At 45.8% G+C, this 20128-nt stretch overlaps 1 protein-coding gene across 1 annotated transcript in view; it reads left to right on the top strand.

The window, feature by feature from the left end:
- RGS11 (regulator of G protein signaling 11) overlaps window positions 1-20128 on the top strand; it is a 1592422-nt gene that overhangs the window by 1084164 nt on the left and 488130 nt on the right. The window contains exon 13 of the mRNA XM_085632193.1: window positions 5612-5727. Coding sequence (XP_085488319.1) covers window positions 5612-5727 — 116 coding nt within the window. The remainder of the gene's footprint in view (window positions 1-5611; window positions 5728-20128) is intronic.

The raw sequence follows: 20128 nt of genomic DNA, 5'->3' as shown, positions 1-20128 counted from the left end.
GGCCTTAGTCTTACGCCCCTCGGGGCCCCCCTTGCCCCCCATGTGGTCACGGACACCGAAGGGGACCGCCGATCAAGAGTCGTAGGGGCACCGGCACCGCAGACCAGCGCCTCACCAGAGACCACAATATAGCGGTGCGGGGGGACCCAAGGCAATGGGCACACTAGTGGCAGGTGGAGACAAGGCCTCGCGCAGAGGCCAAGGAAACACCCCGCCACATCAAGTGCATTCGCAGGCCAGCCCCCTGAAGTCCGAAAGTGAAACCGAAAGTGGTAAAGCGGCCACTGGCACCGCACTGCAGCCGCTGTTGTTCAATTACGACACGGCTCCACGGTTCACCTTCGCCCCGGGCACCTCCGTCGGGTGGGTCCCAAAAGTTCGAACAATGACAACTCAGGATTCCCAGGTCCGATTCGAGTTCTGAAAAGAGATACGTGCTCAGCCGGTCTTCATCTGCCAGATTCCATAAACCACATCAGGATATTCTCAGGATATATTCCGAGGAGCAGCAAGGGTCCGGGGAGCCCTGTGCTCACGCGACCATCTTGGATGCGCGCTAGGCTCCTCCTCCGAGCTTGCAGTTTTTGAGGGCTAAGACACTATTGAGCTTTTTTTGACTTTTTTGCTTCAAAACGAAGTCCATTCGCAAAACCTTAGTGGTGACACATTTTAAGAAATGCACAGTAAAATAGTGCACTCCTACTTTAACCCAGTGGTTAAGGTCTTATATGTCATTATGTTATAGGGCTATGGCTTCTTATATCTGGGCCACATGGAGAATTAAGTTATTGAGTTCATAAATTTTTTTCTCTGAATTGCGGAAAGAGTAATTAGTAAGGATCAATGTAATATTTAAAAATTTTATGATGCATCTTCATTAAGTGGTGCTAATACTTTTACTATTCTATGTGCATTTAGTTCATTTTTATGGTTCTTTAGCTAAAAACAATAAAGTCTGACACTCTAGTTCAACGATTCTTGACATGTAGGCCACAGGCTGCTGGGGGTTCGCAATACCTACTCAGGAGGTCTGGGACTGTTTATAAAAAAAATATTTGTAGATGAATAAAGTATCTATACTAAAACACTCTTTAAGTGAGAAGGAATTTGAACCTGGAGGCTAAAAATTTGGCATTCTTATTTTGATTTGTGGCAGCAGCTCAGGTACAACAAACACAATCTAATATGAACTATTGGTGGCCTCACTTGAAGTGCTGAGATGTGCTGACAAAAAAGGGCATGCATTAGGAGCAAAAACACAAAGCTATATGCTAGCTTTCAAAAGTCACCTCACCTTTTAGAAATCAATGAAGTTTTGAAAAGCTCCAACTTTCTCATTAAAATCGATTTTGTCAAATGTGTTCATAAATAGATCCCTAGTAGAATCCAGGGAGCCCCACCTAAGAACTTTCTATGATTTGAACTTCACAACAATATACACAAATACTAGAAAAGTATACATTAAAGACACAAAACATTAAATATTTTATTTAATTCAGAGAGCATGCAATAATTGAAAATATAATTAGAAAGTTGGCGCTTTAAAAAATGTAGTTTTATTTCTATTAGGCAACGTTATATGGTAAATTCCAGCATATCATTTTGATTTTTTGCTCCTAATTCGTGCTCTCACCTTTTCAGTGCATACCAGTGCCTCAATTGAGGCCCCCGGTCACCCATACAAGATACTGGCCCAGATGTGCTAAGCTTTTGCAACACCCTTGCGTTGTCGAGCATGGTTTAGTAAATATGGCACTTCCATGAGTCAATGAAGCAGGGTTAGTGTGACTGTGCTGACCGAATGTTGGTGAGTGGAATGTTGGTGATTGTGTGAGTCAGTTGGTGGATGGGCTGAGCAGCAGGAAGGCTGCTCCTGGTGGGGTTCTACTTGAAGAACTTATATGGAATTGGACCATCTTTTACTTACTAAAATATTTTGGCGACGATTTTCAACAAGAACCTATGCGTATTGGAATATGAACTACATTTGAAACTGCTGTGGAAACCTTGAGCCTCAAACTAAGGATACTTGAGTTTGAAGAAAAGAAACACCCTGGTCAGCCCCACCAGTGTCCTTTATCATCTGGACAGTCTGTTTGAGGCGTTTCACCTTCCTAACATCAAGGGATATTAACTTGTGGCTACTACATGATGCTGAGTTCCTTATATGTGTATATGAATTGTACACTGCCTGATGCGTTTGCTCTTCCTTTCATCATAAAACTGGCTGGTTATTATCTACAAAGGCTGGCGTGTATTTATACAAGCTCTACGGATGCGGTGTTATTTGCAAACCCATCCGGAATCCGTGCTTCAGGAGATGCTTTGGAAGAGCCAGTGTTGATAACCGGTGGCAGTGAGTAACTCTGTAAAGTTACCGGCACGTTTTCAAAAGTGCTTTATTTACCATGAATAACTTTCTTTTCATGTGTCATGAGTCTGCATTTGAAGGGGATTTGTGTTTTTAATTTCTCCTGCACCTTTTTACTAGTGTTGCTGCCCAGCATGTGCTCCTGCCAATTGAGGACTTTGGGAGTTGCTTTGTGTCCGTTGCCGTCTCCTTCAAAGTTTGGAGCAAGCAATGGGTGCCACAGTCGAGTTGCTCAAACGGCAATGACTGGTGATCAAGGTACTACTCATTAGAGAAAGATCAGCACCGACATTGCAACCTTGGGAACTGTTTGCATGCATTGACCCGTGTTTTACTTGTCTCTTGCCGTCACCGGTGAGTTACACGGTGATAGTTTGGTGGCAGGGTTGCAGTGTCATGCCTGTTTGAAAGTGCACTTTTTGAATCTGCTCGCGGGCCCTCACCTGATCAGCTGGTCCGTGCTCTCTTCAGTGACGTCTCTACTTGATGTTCCTGGAATCTTCATTCTTCACAATCCAGTTTTTTTTCCCCTCATCAGTATTTCCGTGCAGCAATGTTGGCTCACGTACGCACCGATAGCCATCCTGCACAGCGTTAGTCTGCAAGCCGCCATCTTGGGTGTGGTAAGGTTGAAGCCCCTTCATACCGTACAACCATCATACAAGTGGGAAGTTGTGCTTTTAGTGAGTCATCCTCATGACTAGCTTTGTTTCTAATTTTCCGGTCTCAGCAAGAGCTTGTGGAGATTTGGTTTTCGTAGCTGCATATGTCTTGAAGATCCAACGCATCTATAATACCAGGGTTTTAAAGAGGGCTTCTCGTCATTATCTAACTTCTACGCAGTCTACTTTTGGTTGGTTGAGGTTTTCTACACTACAGGAAAGACTTATACACCCGAGAGAGGACGAGTACCTGCAATGCAGGCATCGTGAGTTACCTGGGACTTGGGAAGCACCTGTTTTTCTCACTGTTTCTGTAATTTTTTTAATGTTCAATGCTATACTCCTTGCTGTGTCCTGCATTAAGAGTGAATATTTTAATGTTAAGCTATTGTCAAATGTGAATGCTTAACTGTTTGGTTTTTCCTGTTTTGCAGTGATTTGTTTCTTCGTTTCCCTAGCTGTTTTCTCAGAGCGCCATGTGTTATATTAGTGGTCTCCTATTCAAGTTTTATAGTGATTCTTTGAGTGCTACTGGTGACGGGGTGTTCCACTCTTCTTACAGGGAAAGGGTGAAGGGCAGAGTTGAGCCATATTTTGTATATTTGCAGTGTTTGAACAGTGTGTGAAGTAATGTTTGCGTTTGGTGTGGTATATTTGTTCCTCTCTTACTGCCCTTACTTAGGGTAAGGGTGAAGGGCAGTGGTTTTGCTGAGTATTTGTACTTATTTCCACACAGCCTATGGGGTTAGGGTGAAGGGCAGAAGGTGAGCCATGTTTTTAGGGTGTGAGTGTTTTTTTCAATGTTTTATTGCTATTCCTACCGTTTTTATGAGATTGCATGTGATGTGAGTTTTATCACGAGTGTTTGATGTTCTTTTCTGGGTTCGTGTGGACTTTTATTGCACACTTTCCACCCATGCTTCGGGCTTGGGTGAAGGGCAGCTTTTATGTTGCTTGTTTTCTAGTGATTATTGTTTATTTTACCACGAAGTTGGATGTGGAACTTTGTTGTTCCTTTCTGGGTTTATGTGGACTGTTATTCAACACTTTCCACCCATGCATTGGGCTTGGGTGAATGGCAGTTGTGATGCTGTTTGTTTTGTTCCGTGTGAGGCGGTCTTTCACACTTTCTTATTTTTTTAATTTTGTTGTTGTTATTATAGGATGGTTCTCTTCTACACCTTGTGGTTGGCACCCTGTTTACTTTTCTCATGTTTGCCTGGCCAGATAGCATGTTTTAGGTATCTGGGTTTGTTTGTGGTGTGGTAGTGCATGGATCTTGTTGTGGTAGAAAGGGAGATGGAGCATGAGTGTATTCTTCTTATAGCACTTGTGTTCCCTTTTTCTCTCTCTCTAATTTATTTTGTGTGCATTACATTTTCCACCTTTTCTCTTCATGCTGACATTTCAGATCGTTGCTATGTTTCTTATTTGTGGCAATGGTTCTGATATCATTCTGTTGCATGCTATTGTTCCTATGTCATCCTTTGCTTGCACCAGACTTCATTGTCATTCCATTTAGAGTTCTTTTGTAATTAATATAAAGAAAGGAGATGTGTTAAACCTGCTGCTCAGCCAATGTGACTGTGGTGACAGAATGTTGGTGAGTGGAATGTTGGTGAGTGTGTGAGTCAGTTAGTGGATGGGCTGAGCAGCAGGAAGGCTGCTCCTGGTAGGGCTCTGCTTAATATCTTACCATCGTATCCTGAATAACTCTACTTGGAGAACGTACATCGAATTGGACCATCTTTCATTTACTACAGTTAGGCAATGCAACGATTTCTCATGCAACAGGGCACTGCATTCGTTTTAGTCAATCTGAGCAACTGTTTGCTGTACTTCCACTGTGCTCACAATGCAAGATAAAGACACTAACTTAAGATTTAGCCTTTTTATTCATATTAATTGACATATAAAGAGCATTTTACAATTTCAGTTTTGCTGTCTTAGGGAAACTATAAATCATGCCTACAACAGTAAAGAGTAGATAAACTGAAGTTCTGTGTCCTGCTTTCACCAACACAGAACAAGGTGTAGACGCTTAGTAATGGTGTGCAGTCCCTTACACACTCCTTTTCAGATGTGTCCTGGCTAGCCTAGTAATGTTGTAGGTTTGTGGGGTGGAAGTAGGTGTTCAGGTATTTAGAGAGGCATATAACAAGGTTTTTACTTTTTCCTGTAATGAAATAGACCTTCTGGCAGTACTGTGGGTGTTGGATGAGGGGTAGGAGCAGAGCCGCTACTCAGCAATTGTGTGTTGTCTTTTGTGTTTGTGGCACAGTTGTGATCACACAGGAGAACCTGGCTCAGTCAATAACATCAGTTTCAATGTTGTAACCTGTTGGAAGGAAGGCTTTGTTCTTCCCTTCAGCAAGCTTGTATTCTCACCACATTCTGGGGCGGTGGATTCAAAAGAGCAATGACAGACTGGCAATTGGAAAAGCAAGAGACCAATTAAGTACCTCCAGTTTGACTAGTGATATTATCTACTTGTTATTCAAAACATCCCTTAATAAATGTATGTGGCAACTTATTGTGAGCATGTCTATCATCTGTCAATGTAATCTTCTTCTCGCAGAGTGCTCACACCAACTAAATTCCGAGTGGAACGCTGGAGCTTTAGTTTCATGGAGCTGATTAATGACCAGAGAGGCCGTCAGGAGTTCCTGCAGTTCCTGGAGAAAGAGTTCAGTGGTAAGTATAATAATTTATATTTCTGAGTCTAATTGTGTATGTCTTAGTGTAATGTATGTTTACAATGAGTATTGAGGTCTATCATGCGAGGGCCATTGCAAACGGATGCATTAGCTCTCCTCCTCCAAACTCCCAAAGCTAAACAGACTTGATGTTAACCATTTTAATATAGAGCACTTGCACTTTCATACCACAGCACAATAACCTACTCAAGGTAACATAAAATGAAAAATAAGGCACAGGACAACAGAACAATCAAAACAGAACACATTACAACAACCAGTGTACAACACAACATCACATTGTACTAAGGCAACACAAGCACGCAGCATCACAAAAAAACAACAAAACACATCTCCATCACAACAAATGGCCACACAGCAAATATGCAAAAACATTTTGGCCTTGCTAGACAACCTCCAAAAACCTAATACCGGACTACCTTATTTACCACCAAGAAAATGAAATACCACCAATTAAAAATTGTTTATGATGATTAGCCCTGGCTGTAGTTAAATATGATATTTTGGACATTATATTGCATAGATTATATTTGAAGAGGGCCAGATCTCTTATCTGCCCACAGTAGCAGTACCCTTTCTTAATATTTCATCTTTAATGGAGAAAGAATGTCTCTGGTAAACTGTAATTCTTAATCCCGCCACAGCTTGAATATGTTTCCTCAAGCCAATAAATTCATTTTAATCAGCAATTTCTTCTACCAATGTGTCACTTTGATTTCTTCATAATTTAGGCCTTCATTATCAGTGGCTTGTTGAAATTCACATTATTTCCCTGCCCAAGGGTTACTGTTAGCGGTGAGCTGGTGATTTGGGGGCTGATGAAATAACTTGAATTATATGTTTTTTGGGAACAGCATTCTGGAATCCCTGTCTCTGTGCCCACCCCTCCAATGATTTCTCAAGAGCGTAGACACCGTGGTGACTGGGGGGGTGCCCCCCTACATTTTGAAGTAGAAACTCAGGATTAAACAGTGTCAGATAGAACATATGTCTCTGAGGCCATGCTGCACATCACCTAAGTCTCCTTGAAGGGCTGTAACCTGAAGAGCAAACCCTGTGGGGGCACCAAGAGCTCTTTATTTTGTTGAATATATAATTGCAGTAATCGAGTTGTTAAACCTCTCTTAAAATCATTCTGTCTGTCAAGCCAGGGTATCTCAATTAAATCTTGATTCTTTAAAGCTTTATTACAATTATATTCACTTAATCAAATACATACATAAATCCATATAGAAAAACATGTTCGAGGCATGTGCAACTGTAGGTACACATGCTTATCTAGTGTTGCATCCTTATGTGCACAAGTTGTTTTTCTCTAAGAAGTCTTTTGAGTCATGAGATCGAGCGACTCCTCCTCTTGGTGATCCAATTTTAACAGACAGTGGTATAGTTATAGGATATACGGCGCCTTAGAAACAATCACACATATATATCAGTTCACAATAGTAGTGAGTTACAGTGCTGTAAGGTGAGGAGAACCACCAACCTCCCCCAAAGTTGTGGCCAAAGCCAACATAGAAATTCACAAAATCCTCAGCACACATCTGTAGAGTTATATTAAATATCAATGCAAGTATACACAAATTATAAACACAGTTTCAGAAATCTTCTCTTTCTTTTATTCTTTTCTTTCTGATCAGCCAACACGTGTTTTGTAACGAAAACTGGGAAATCGTCCTGCGACTTTCTCAAGGCTGAGTACACAAAAAACTAAAGAATGCCCATTGTGACACCATACATGCAACTGCTGTGCACAAGCTCAATTCAGATATAAACGTGACCCAATGTGCAAGTGCAAAGGCATGCACATGGTGGACCTATAGTCAATGATGGTGACTTTGTGAACATCAATGTGTGAAGATAAAACAACTATTGTGTAAGCGTATTTCATATTAAGAAACTCTAAATCAAAGTGATGGAGAAAAACCTATAGATTAAAAAGCTCCCAAAGCCCGAAACCATATAAGGGCATCTAGACCAAGCCACAAATACACAAGACTGAAACCATAAAGAAACACCTGGGCTGTGTATGTCAAACCCTTCTCTCATTGCTGTCAGTACTTAAGCAAAGCCCTCAAAGACCAAAAGGGGTGATTGCTCTCTCACCCATCTAGCCAAATAAATGCACCACCATTGTGATATTTCTTCCAAAGGGGGTACCTTCAATGTCATTTGTAGCAACCTATGTGGAAGTAAACAAAAAAGTACAGTTAAGAGCCTGTAAAAATTGATCCCCTTGATCAAATATATATTCCCAAAATAGCCTTATGTATCAAATCACCACCTACTTTCCATGTAATGATAATTCCATCCCACACGCTTAAGACTGCGGGTGAGTCTAGTAACCTTGCTCCGAATTGAGTAAATCTGTAATTTTCAGTAAAAGCACTCCTGTAATGAGAAGGAAAAAGCTCCCATGTGACCGGCTTACCTGACGGTAAGTGCTCACTTTGATACACTTTCTGCAATCATTAGTAACTAGATGGCCCTCGAGCGAGACCCACAAGTAATAGATCCCTTAATTTAAAACAAATTCCCACACTATTTAAAATCAGGTCGGAAGCCCAGAAACTTACCGCTACGCTCCGTAGTACAGCCGCAACTAGATCAGTCTGTCCGGTCCTCTTGTACGAGAGCCGGCAATGAGAGTTTTCTGCTCGTATAGCCCTGGAGCTATGTTAATAGAAAGAGGACTAACTCTGCCTGAACATGGCAGACATCTTGTAGTGTGAAAATATAAATTCCATATACATAATAAGTCATCTCAGGCTAACCACAGTCGTACATAATCTAATCACGTCCTGCGTGCGAATAACAAAACCTGATTACCTTAATCTGTGAGTCGCATAGCTAAAAGGAAAACCGAAGCGTCCACAAATTGACGATTAATTCTTTAGTGATATTGAACAGTCAAACTTCCAACATATGAGTGTGTGCATTAAAGCTAGGTCAAATATATTGATTCATAACCAGATCTGGTCATCACAATCTAACAGACCCACAAATCATGTCTAGTATACTGACATATCATCAGACGGCGCCATTGACTAGAGTGTTCATGAAAATACGCATTGCTAACTGTCCAAACCAATGCACGTTGAATCATTAGCTTGCTGTGAGAGCTTACTAATGAAAAGCGCTCATCGTGAATGAAACCTTCTATTTTCTAGGCATGCAAAACTTAAAATCGACGTGCTTAAGCATAAAGCCTCCAAAGGGCAAATCCTACACCCTCATTGGAGCTATGTTCAAAATACATTGTGTTTCTCCATCTCCTGGGCAAAGTACATGGATAACAGTGTTTAAAAGATATGAACCGAATGTGCGAATTAACTGTGCATTTAACAGGGGTCCCATATGTCAAATGACATAACCAACTCATACATTTCTTATGTCAGCACAATACAGAGGCAACTGAAACAATATATGTGAAGATAACACAAAGCAAAGTGTTGCAAACGTATATGCAGGTGACGTAACCTGCACCTACCCTCTTTGGATCAGCACCGTAACTCAATCCTATCCTGCACTGATATATGTGCGATTGTTCCTAAGGCGCCGTATAACCTATAACTATACCACTGTATATTAAATTTGGATTTCGATAGGTGGCAGCCCAGGAGGCACAATGACTGCATTCACTAATGAGAGGTTGAACAGAGATAGAGAGGCAGAGAAATTGTTCAATAATCTTTCTGGTAATAATGCACCTACTTCTACAGCATAGGGTGGTGTCGTCTATAATGTCGGCCATGCGTTCCAGCGCCAACGCCCTCTACAGCCTCGCGTGCCATTGGGTTAAAGATGGTGCCTCTTGTTTTTTCCACGCAGCAGCTACTGCCATTTTAGCTGCCCCCAGGCAAAGGCACATAACAGACCTATCACTCTGTGTTAGGCGTTTCAGGGTAAGGTCTCTCAACCCAAGCAAGGTGTGTTCTAGAGATATAGGAACTGGGTAGCCTAGAATGAGTTTAATTTGGGATAACATTTCTTTCCAAAAAGGCTGTATGGCGGGACAGTCTCACCAGATATGTCGAAAGTCCCCCAGCAGACCACATCTACGCCAGCACCCATCCGAAGTGTTGGTGAGGATCTTATGTAGTTTCTAAGGGTATAGTTACCAATCGTACATGATCTTATAGTGCACCTCCCTTAGATACATCGAGTGGTTAAATTTCACTATATCCTTACTTAAAAGCTCCCACTGATTGTCCGCTAGAGGGGTATCCAAGAGTGCATCCCAAAAACATTAATAATGTGGTGTCGATCTGGTGCTCGGAGCTTGTATGAGAGCATACAGAAAGGAAATGCATCCCTTGGAGGTGGACCCAGATTGGGCAAACTTCTCTTGGGAGCTGGTCACTTGTGGCGGCCAGCCGCACCAGGGTTACTGTACCCAATGTTTAAGCTGCAAATAATGGTATTCCTCCTTGGCAGCCAGCGTGAATTGTTTCTTGCATTCTTGGAAGGTGAGAAGATCACCTTCAATAAATAAATGGGAAATCATGTGACAACCTCCCTTTCTCCAAGCCTCGAAGGGTCCCTCTTGAAGCACAGGGGGGAAGGCAGCATTAAAATGTATGGGCATGCAGGGAAGGAAAGGTAGTTAGCTGTAACCTCCTAGTAAGAAAATCCCATACCCATAATGTGGTGGATGTGGGTGCGTTGAGCGGTCTGTCATATTTTAGCTTCCATAATAGGTCCCAAATGGTGAGACCGGTTATCTGTCTGTCTTCTCTGAGGCCCGCAGTGACCATTATGTGATTACTCCCAGCTGAGCTACCCTGTAGAATCCCTGAAAATCTGGCACTGCCAGGCCCCCTTCCTTTCGTGGCCGCGTGAGCAGACGGTGGGGCAAGCGAGCCCTTTTCCCCAACCAGATAAATTTAGTAAGCATTTGTCGCAACTCTCGAAAGAGACCCTCTTCAACTGGAATGGGCAGCCCCTGAAAGAGGTAAAGCAAGTGGGGGAGTGCATTCTTCTTGATGGCATTAATCCTGCCCAGCCAGGAAATGTATGCAGCACTCCATTTACCCAGGTCAATTTTTAACTGGCGTAGAAGGGGAGGGAAGTTGGCATGGAAGAGATCCATGATACGGGGGTGAGCTTGACACCCAAATAGGTGATTTCCTTAGCTATGCAGCTAAGGAGTGACGTGCCCTCTACCCGCCGCCACTCCTCTTTAGAAAGGGACAGATTTGGTAAAAAGGACTTGGCCAGATTAATCTTAAACCCCGCCGCCTGCTCAAACAGCATGAGCTCCTCCTGGATGGCCGGGAGAGAGATCAATGGTTCTGTGACTGGGAGAAGCACATCGTCGGCAAAGAGCGATATCTTATGGTCATCTGTGCCAATCGTATCTCCCGAATGTCCGGGTTTTCTCAAATTTTATGCGCTAGGGGTTTGTTGCTTAAGGCGAAAAGGAAGGGGGACAATGGACATCCCTGCCTCATCCCACGAGCCAAGCCAAGGGGGAGGGAAGCAACGCCATTGACCAGGGCCTGGGAGCTAGGAGAGTGATAATTGGCTCAAATCATCCCTATAAAGATCTCCTTAAATCCAAAGCGCTGGAGCACTCGAAATAGAAAGGTCCACTCCACGTGGTCAAATGTTTTCTCTGCGTCTAGCGAGAGAAGAGCTGCTGGGATGTTTTTCTTCCGGGCCTTCTCATATGGATGGTGCACCGCAAATTATCGTCCCTTAAAAAAAACTGATTGGTCTGTGTCAATAATGCCGGGGAGCACAGATTCGAGGTGAGTGGCCAGGATTTTGGAGTCAATCTTGGTCATTCTGCTCGAAGAACTCCTTAATAGTTTACCTGAGGTCATCACGTTGAAGTCTATCCCTGCAGATGAAGTTGGGTAAATACCAGCGCTCATGATTTGGACGTGGGTTCAGCCAGGTGAGTGTCATCTCGAGGGAGCATGGTCAGACAGGCATATCGGGTGGAAGTGTGTTTGCAGCACCGAGAAAGCAGAGACTGGCTCACAAAGATGTGATCAATGCAGGAGTATGTTCTGTGGGAGTGGGAGAAGAAAAAGTAGTCACAAACAGTGGGATTAGTATCTCTCCATACGTCCACAAGGAGTTGGAGTTGTGACTTGAGTGCCTTGCCAAAAACCCGTCCCGACGCCCTATGTGGATGAGTCATGTCCAGCCCCTGATCCCAGATGAGGTTGAAGTCTCCCAAGAGGAGTATGTCCCCCTGTGCAAAGTTCTCCAAAGCCATAAGGAAGGAGAGTATAAAGTTCTGTTGGCCCGTATTTGGTGCATAGAAAACTGCAAATGTGTACTGCCGGCTCCTTAGGTCCCCCCGAACCATAACGCACCTCCCTGCTTTGTCAGCTTTGGTGTCCTGTGCATGAAACAGGACACCCACGTGGAAAAGTAGTTCCACCCCATTTTGTTTTGAGGCGCAAGAGGATCTAAATATAAGAGGATAAGCTTTATGGTGCAATCAATGTTCCTCAGATTTTTTAAGGTATGTTTCTTGAAGGGTTGCCATTTGGACATTATGGTCGAGCAAGTATTTCCAAAAGTGTTGTCGCTTGTTAGGGGAATTTAAGCCCCGGGCATTCCAGGTTATAGTCCTGACAGCCATAGGTATCTGGATGGGACTATGCCCCCCTCGTGAGGCCCTCTGCACGAACTGAGCTCCCGATCCCCCCTCCGCTCCCACCCCAGCCCAGAAACTAAATTAAAAAACTAAATAAAAAAAAGGCACCATGACATCTAACTAAGTTAACAAAACAGAACAAACAATAAGATCGAGTGTGGAGAATCCCCTTCCCAGAGGGGAACCTCCTTACCAGGACAGACTCGAGGAACGTAACAATTCTTGTTCCCCCAGCCCCTACAACAGCAACTATTAAGGCATATGCTTTGTGAAATTATACAGCCAGCTAGTGACTATCACTTGGCTAAGCACCCCTGCATAGGCTATTCAAGTCTGTTTGTCCCAGCGGCATCACTGGTGTCCAGGAGAGTGCAAGTCCTCCGCTCCAACCACCCTCCCACTGGAATCTCCTTACCACAGTAGAGACGGGCCACTCCACACACTGCTCACAACAAACTTAGCTCGTCCATGTGGCCCTGGGGGGCAAGCAACAGACCCAGGGCCACATAAAAGTGGCTGGACCCTTGGTTGGCCCACAGTCTCGTGAATTGCAAGTCCTCCGCTCCATCCATCTCTCCAAAACAACATCTGGCTGCCCCATGAGGTGGGGAGGGGGGGTAGAGTACCTTGTCCGTTGAAGATAGCTTGGTCATGGGATCCACTGGTCGTGAAGCTCAGACCGGATTTTTTTGGTGGTTTTTCGGCCCACCCTCCGCAATTGGCCGACCCCCAGTGCTCTCGCTGCTTTTCCCCTTCCGTGGCCCTTGAAGCTGCACCTCCATTAGTCACAGGATCCGTGATTCCCAGGATTTCTGCCGCCTCCGTCAATTCGGTGCAGTGCAAATGCTTGTTCTCCCATTGGAAGGAAATCCCAAATGGGTAGGTCCACCTGTACTTGACCTTCTTCTCTCTCAGTCGGTGATCGGGCGGAACTGCTGTCGGCGGATAAGAGTGGCTTGTGCCACATCTTGGTAGAGCGTACACGTGGGACACTTTATCGGTGGTTCTAGATTTTTGTAGGACCAATTCTTTGATTTTAAAGGACCTGAACTTTGCGAGAACGTCTCGGGGTCTCCTGCCCTCCCCAGGAAGTCGCGGCCCCACTCTGTGTACTCTCTCCAGCTGGATTTTGGGGCCGCCCTCCCCCATAACTGAGGAGAAGAGGCCCACTATGAAGACCTCCAGATCCGGTCCATCGCAGTCTTCCTCCAGGCCACGGACTTGAATATTATCGGGGTGGGACCTGTTTTCTAAATCCTCGCACTTGAGCAAGGAGGCATGCAGCTGTCCACTTAAATCTGCGGAGCCTTCCTCCAGGGGCTGAATGTGATCCTTCAGTTCTTGCACTTTCGACTCGAGGTCCAGCGTTCTGGTGCCAACCGAGTCCACATCTGCCTGTACGGTCGTCATTTTCTCCCTCATTTCTGCCCTAAATGCATCGAAGGATGCGTCCATGTCACATTTTAGGCCCGCTCGGAGCTCCTTTTTAAATTCTCGGAGGGAAGCCAGTAGGTCCTCCCTGTTGAGGGCCATTGCTCCTTTGGGTTATGCCGTTTCCTCAGTGGGCGAACCCGCACCGGTTGTGGCAAAGTAGTTGGAGACCTTATTGTTGAGGGCTTTTTTCAGTGGCATAGGTGGATGCTTTGCTTGGTCAGCTTTTGACCACCCCTGTTATCACGCAGAACCAGGCTGTGCGCTCTTCGGTCACCCAGGGGTCCAGCTCCATGTCGCAGGTTCTTGCGGGTATACCCCTGGTGCTGATTGTCAGGGCTACAAGAGCTGGTCAGAGGGCCTTCTTGGTGATGACAGCCTGCGTGTTAATGTTGGGTCACTGCTAGAAAGGTGTCGGCCTCTGGAAGTACTCTCCCCAATTCGCGGACCCCGTTCTGTATGTAATGGGGAGGGGGGCCAATAGAGTAGCTCTGATAGTGCTGTCGGAGATCTCCGATGAGTTTCCTTAGTGTTTGGCAGCCATGTTGGGGTCAGGCAACCGGTGCCCAAAATCTCGCGTAGGAGTTGGCTTTAGGTCCCCTCCACTGTATGCTGCTCAGGGCAGGAATTTCCAGTATGGCTTATTGAAGGGTGTGCCAGTCCCCCGCTGCTCTTCTGCTCCCTGATGCTGCATTGAATCAAGGTGTTACCACGGCGGCCATCTTAAAGCCAGGCGCCTCGATATCTATGGTGCTAAATGGGTCCTATTTGGTCACCCTCATGGCCCCCATCGCCATGGCAATCTCAATTTGTCCGACAGGCCCACCCGCCGGTGCGAGCCTCCAAGACGGAAAAAAGGGCAAAATCCCGGAGGCTTAGCACCGCCCGCAGCCTCTCGAAGTGGTTATTAGTGCAGCCGCCGGCCTCCCGCCTTGGACCCCTGGTCTAACCATGGGGCCTCTTCTGCCACGCTCACCTGGTGGCCTCGGGGGAGCTCGGGGGTACCACTGCCTGGACCTCGGCGGTGCCGCCGTGAAAGGCAGCGCAGTCCTCAGTAGCCCAGTGTCTGGCAGTCGCAGCACCGTCCACGCTCACCTCAACGCCACGGGGGCTTGCATAGAGTCACAGATGGTACCGCGGAGTCCCCCGCTGCCCCTTCTTCCGCCGGGGCACCACTGACAACACAACTTATCTCGTCCAATCCGACATCTCTCCATTCTACTGTGTGCAGGCTCCGGAGGGATCGTGGGGACCTCCCGCTGGTATTCAAGTGTGCCTCCGTCCCGCTATACCAATCGGGAGCGCTCAAGGGGACACCACTGGAGCCTCCAGTGCACCGTGCACCTCAGTCGATCGCAAGGGGCTCAGCTGCATGCGAAATGGCCCGTCCAACGGGAAAGGCTGCCATTTTGCGTGGTTCACCCCAGGGCGGCCATGGTCTGTTGGTGCTCAGCCGCTGCCCCCAGTGGGTTCCTCAAGGGTCAAATCCAGTGCGCAGCAGTTCCCCCACGTCTGATTGCTCAGTGGGCAGTCGGGGCTCGCTGCAAAATACCTCAGGCCACATAAATTATGGGGCTTGAGACGGGGCCGGTCAGAGTCACGTCCGATCGGCCATGTTGGCTGGCCACGCCCCGGGAATTTGTTTTAAATTAAGGGATCTATCACTTGTGGGTCTCGCTCGAGTGCCATATAGTTACTAATGATTTTGGAAAGTGTATGAAAGTGAGCACTTATAGTCAGGGAAGCCGGTCACATGAGAGCTTTTTCCTTCTCATTACATGGGTGCTTTAACTGAAAATTACGGATTTACTCACTTTCAAGCAAGGATACTAGACTCACCTGCAGTCTTAAGCATGTGGGATGGAATTATCACCACATGGAAAGTAGGTGGTGATTGGCTACATAAGGCTATTTTGGGACTATATTTGATCAAGAGGATCTATTTTGACAGGCTCTTAACTACTTTTTTGTGTACTTCTGCATAGGTTGCTACCAATCACATTGAAGGTACCCCCTTTAGAAGAAATATTACAATGGTGATGCATGTATTTGGCTAGATGGATGAGATAGCAGTCCCCTCTTTTGGTCCTTGAGGGCTTTGCTTAAGTGCTGATGGCAATGAGAGAAGGGTTTGACATACACGGCCCAGGTGTTTCTTTGTGGTTTCGGTCTTGTGTATTTGTGGCTTGGTCTAGATGCCCTTATATGGTTTCGGGCTTTGGGAGCTTTTTAATCAATAGGTGTTTCTCCATCATCTTGATTTAGAGTTTTTTAATATGAAATATGCTTGGACGATAGTTTGTTTTACCTTCACAAATTGATGCTCACAAAGTCACCATCATTGACTATAGGTCCACCTTGTGCATGCCTTTGCACTTGCACATTGTGTCACGTTTATATCTGAATTGAGCTTGTGTACACCAGTTGTATGTATGGTGTCACGATGGCCATTGTTTATATTTTGTTTACTCCGCCTTGAGAAAGTCGGGGGACAATTTCCCAGTTTGTGCGACAAAACATGTATTGGCTGATCAGAAAGAAAAGGATAAAAGAAAGAGAAGATTTCTGAAACTGTATTTATAATTTGTGTATACTTGCATTGATATTTCATATCACTCTACAGATGTGTGCTGAGGATTTTGTGAATTCCTTCTCTTGGTTATAATGCACATGGGCATTGACTCCATTTTTAGATTGTTTGCTTTCCGCCGTCGGGTTTGGACATCTGTGCTTGCGCTCCGAGACTGCTACAAATCTCTCTTCACTTCCCAATCCACTCTAACCTGCGCCGGTATTGTTTTAGATCACGCTTTGCCACTTTGCTATGGAGGGAAAATCGCTCGTTGAGTCGATGCGCTTCTACGGCAGCCTCTTCAGGGCTTAACCCTTTGAGGTCTTCGAACTTACTCTCTACCAGGTCCTCCACGAACTGCCCTGATGGAAATGAAACGGACTCCTTTCCGTTTCTGCCCCCGCTGCCATGCAAAATACCAATGGGCTGACTCCCATTAAGTCTGTAACCTGTGTTTCTCATGGAACATAGGGAGGCAGATTGCGAGGCCTGTTGCGTTTTCCTGTAAAAAGAGACCCTTGAAGACCATCGAGCATGCCGGTTTGAGATGCACTGGAGGAGTACCGAAGGCAATCCGGGCATCTTCAGCCACGAAGACATCAGTGAAGAACATAGCCCATAGACTTTTGTAGATGAGGAAGCGGCGTTCTCAGTCGAAGACAGTTCAGAATATGAACTCAAACAAAACTTTGAATTGACGGAGACCATTACGGAGGTCAAAACAGTGAGAAAAGCAAACCCTTACCCTCAACCCTGTTTTGAATGCTGTAAAAGATACCTGTCACCTCTACAACAAGAGGCCTTTGGCCACTGCCTCATGGCTATGGTTGGCACTGAACGACTGGTTCAAAATCCCTGCCCTCCAGCTTGACTCCAAAGCACCAGCTGAAGCCGAAGCCTTCAGCATTGACAGCCGGACACCTACCTGCCAATCGTAACTGAGATGATCGTCACCATCCACTACTTTGGCACTGACCGGAACTTTAACGCAGAAACAGAAACACGGCGCTGAACCAAAAATGTCCATGCCAACACCAAAAAAACTGTTGAACCAATTCTTCATAAACTACAGGAGAAATTAGAAGCTAAGCAAAGGTAGATCCAGATTCATCCTCAAACTGGACTCGTCCTCACAAAGTCTCTGGCTTCAACGCCACCATCAAAGAGACAACTGCCTTGTCAAAAGGCTTACCTACCCCACAAAAAAGAAAAGGATGGTCAAGACTACCAGTCCTTTATCACTTTTACCAGCCTCACCACCCCCACCTCCGCCACCGCCACCAACTGCAGACTCACCATCTCCACCACAGTCTATTGAGGGTCCTCAAGGCTTCTCACCTCAGGCATCCCCGGTGATGGCACAGGCGGACACGATGCAGGGGATGACACATTTGGTACACCACCTCATGATGACTCTCCGGAGGACACTGATCCTAACCATGGCTCCCTCTGAACTGCGCTCCTGAGCGGGCGCGCACACCTAGGCTTCCCTCTGCGCAGACACATACTGTCAGTGCGCACTTCAAAGGATTACACTGCATTCAGTAAATACTTCACTGGAGCCTCTGAAGTGCGGCTCATGGTGATGCTGCTGCGTTTCCAAATGCATTTCTAAAGACGTGTTTTTCGTCTTTAGAAATGCTAATGGGGGACGTTTAAATGCCTGCAAGGCTGTCAATAAACAGCAGTAGAGAATTCCCAGAGCTATCTCTGCAGCCCGAGTCCCGTTTGCCAAGTCCACAGACCTCTGGCTCCTCCATATAGCTGCCAAGGTTTCTGATTTCCATGTGTGACATCTTCGTAATTTTAGAGCAATTATGAGTGCATTTCAATGACTGAGTGACACTGTCTCGCGAGCAAAATCAAGCAATGAAGACAAGGAGAACACATAAATACCAGAAAGATCACCCATTTGTGCAACGATAAACTAAGTTAACTCATGCAAAACGTAAGAAATATAAACAACCTCTTTATCAGACTCTAGCCAAAATTGCAGACAGAAGATAAGGCACACTAAAAAACCTTTATAATGTAATTGTAATCAGCTGCGTGGCTCGCAGACTCACACACAGCGACTTGAGCAGTAAGCACAGCTGCATTAGAAAGCTGAGTGGGAGACACGCATTTAGGCCACAACCAAGCCGGCAGCTGTACTTTATGGGAAGGCACTGTGATTGGCATGATCCACACTTTACACGTACAACTGGGTGAGCAGTTCACCTATGTTTGAACTGTCCATTTCCATTAGAATAATTACTTGAAATTCTTTGTATTTTAAGAAGATGAACTAATAAATCGAAAGTAAACTGTGCCATTTAATTGGGCAACAAAAATAACCAGACACAGCCTACGCTATTTTACAAGACGCTCTAATAAATATTCGTTCACTATGGGAGAAGGTTTGCTGTGCTGTGAGAGCTGACATGGTCGGTCAGGCAGACTGAGGGTTTCTGGATTAACTAAGTGAATAATCCACCTTTATGTGCTGCTTCTGACTTTTTTCCCTTTGCTTGTGAGGAAGAGAGACCTGCCTCTGTCAAGAAACAGGGGAGGAGGCTCCTTGACCAAGAAATAAAACAGGCCACAAACCGCTTCAGATACCCGCTCTCCCAAGGCTCCACAGAGAGATACCCAAGGCGCAGCGGAACAGAGGCCATGAGGCTATATCAATATAAAATAAACACTGACCTGACTGGGAACACGGACAACAGCAATTGACAGCCCTGCTGGCCGTAAGCAATGATTATGCTGAGTACTGTGGTCTGACTGGCTCAGTCCTGTGGCAATGATTCTGCTGCTCAGCCCTGATTACACACATGTATCCATGATGGCGCCGGTGGGGCTGGGTCCGGTAGCAGCTGCTGGATACTGCAGGCGTGCAAGCTGCTAAAAGTAAGCCGTTATTGTTTGCGGCAGTCAGCCATGGGGACGGTATCACGATTGCTCCATCAGCCAACTTTGATCTGCTTGGCGGCCCACCCACTCCCGCCCCAGGAACCTGGAGCCAGGCCCGCCTAAAGTCACTTGTCAGTCAAGACACTAGGTAGCAATTGGGCTCTCACCCGTCCTCTTCTGACGTCAGGGATATCGCGGCGTGTAGGTGTATTTTTAAAATTGTAGCACACCACTCTGTGCAGCTGAACTAAGCTGTATCTCAGCCAAAGAGCACCCTTAGTTTGCCAGCAGCAACGCACACCGCGCGCCGCCACTGCAGCTTGTATGGTGCTTTATAATTATAGCAGCGCTCTCATCTTTACAGCTGAGGCGCTATAATACATGACTTTGCATTTCAGTGTGGTGATGCGGATCACCACACTGAAATGCGTTAGTTTAATGCCTGATGCGTGGTACTTGGCAGAGCTGCCTCCACCTTTTGTTTTCTCCTTCTGTGTATGGCTGTGGCATCACACATGCTTGTCTGAGGCCTTATCAGTCGGTATGCTGGTTGGTCTCAGTTCAGCAGCCTCTGCTATTTTTCCTAGCCTTTCACTTCTGCAGTGACTTGTTAAACGCTCTTCACCAGCGTCCTGCACCTTACATCACTGCCTCCGACCAGGCCACTTCCTGATTTCTCCAGTTCTTCTCTTTTGTTTTGCACTGTGTGCCTTCACTAGCTTCACATGTGCTTTTACTGTTTGTAAGATGCTTCCATCCAGTACAGCACCTTCAGCTGTTATTGTTATTCAGTTACATCTGCAGTGACTCCTAAAATGCTCCCTACTGCATGCTGCCATTCACATTCGTGTCTCCTGCCCTCAA

The sequence above is a fragment of the Triturus cristatus genome, chromosome 10 (assembly GCF_964204655.1).
Source record: "Triturus cristatus chromosome 10, aTriCri1.1, whole genome shotgun sequence".
Taxonomy (NCBI): Eukaryota; Metazoa; Chordata; class Amphibia; order Caudata; family Salamandridae; genus Triturus; species Triturus cristatus.
The sequence above is the reverse complement of the archived record's forward strand: the minus strand, read 5'-3'. Positions and strand labels throughout refer to the sequence as shown.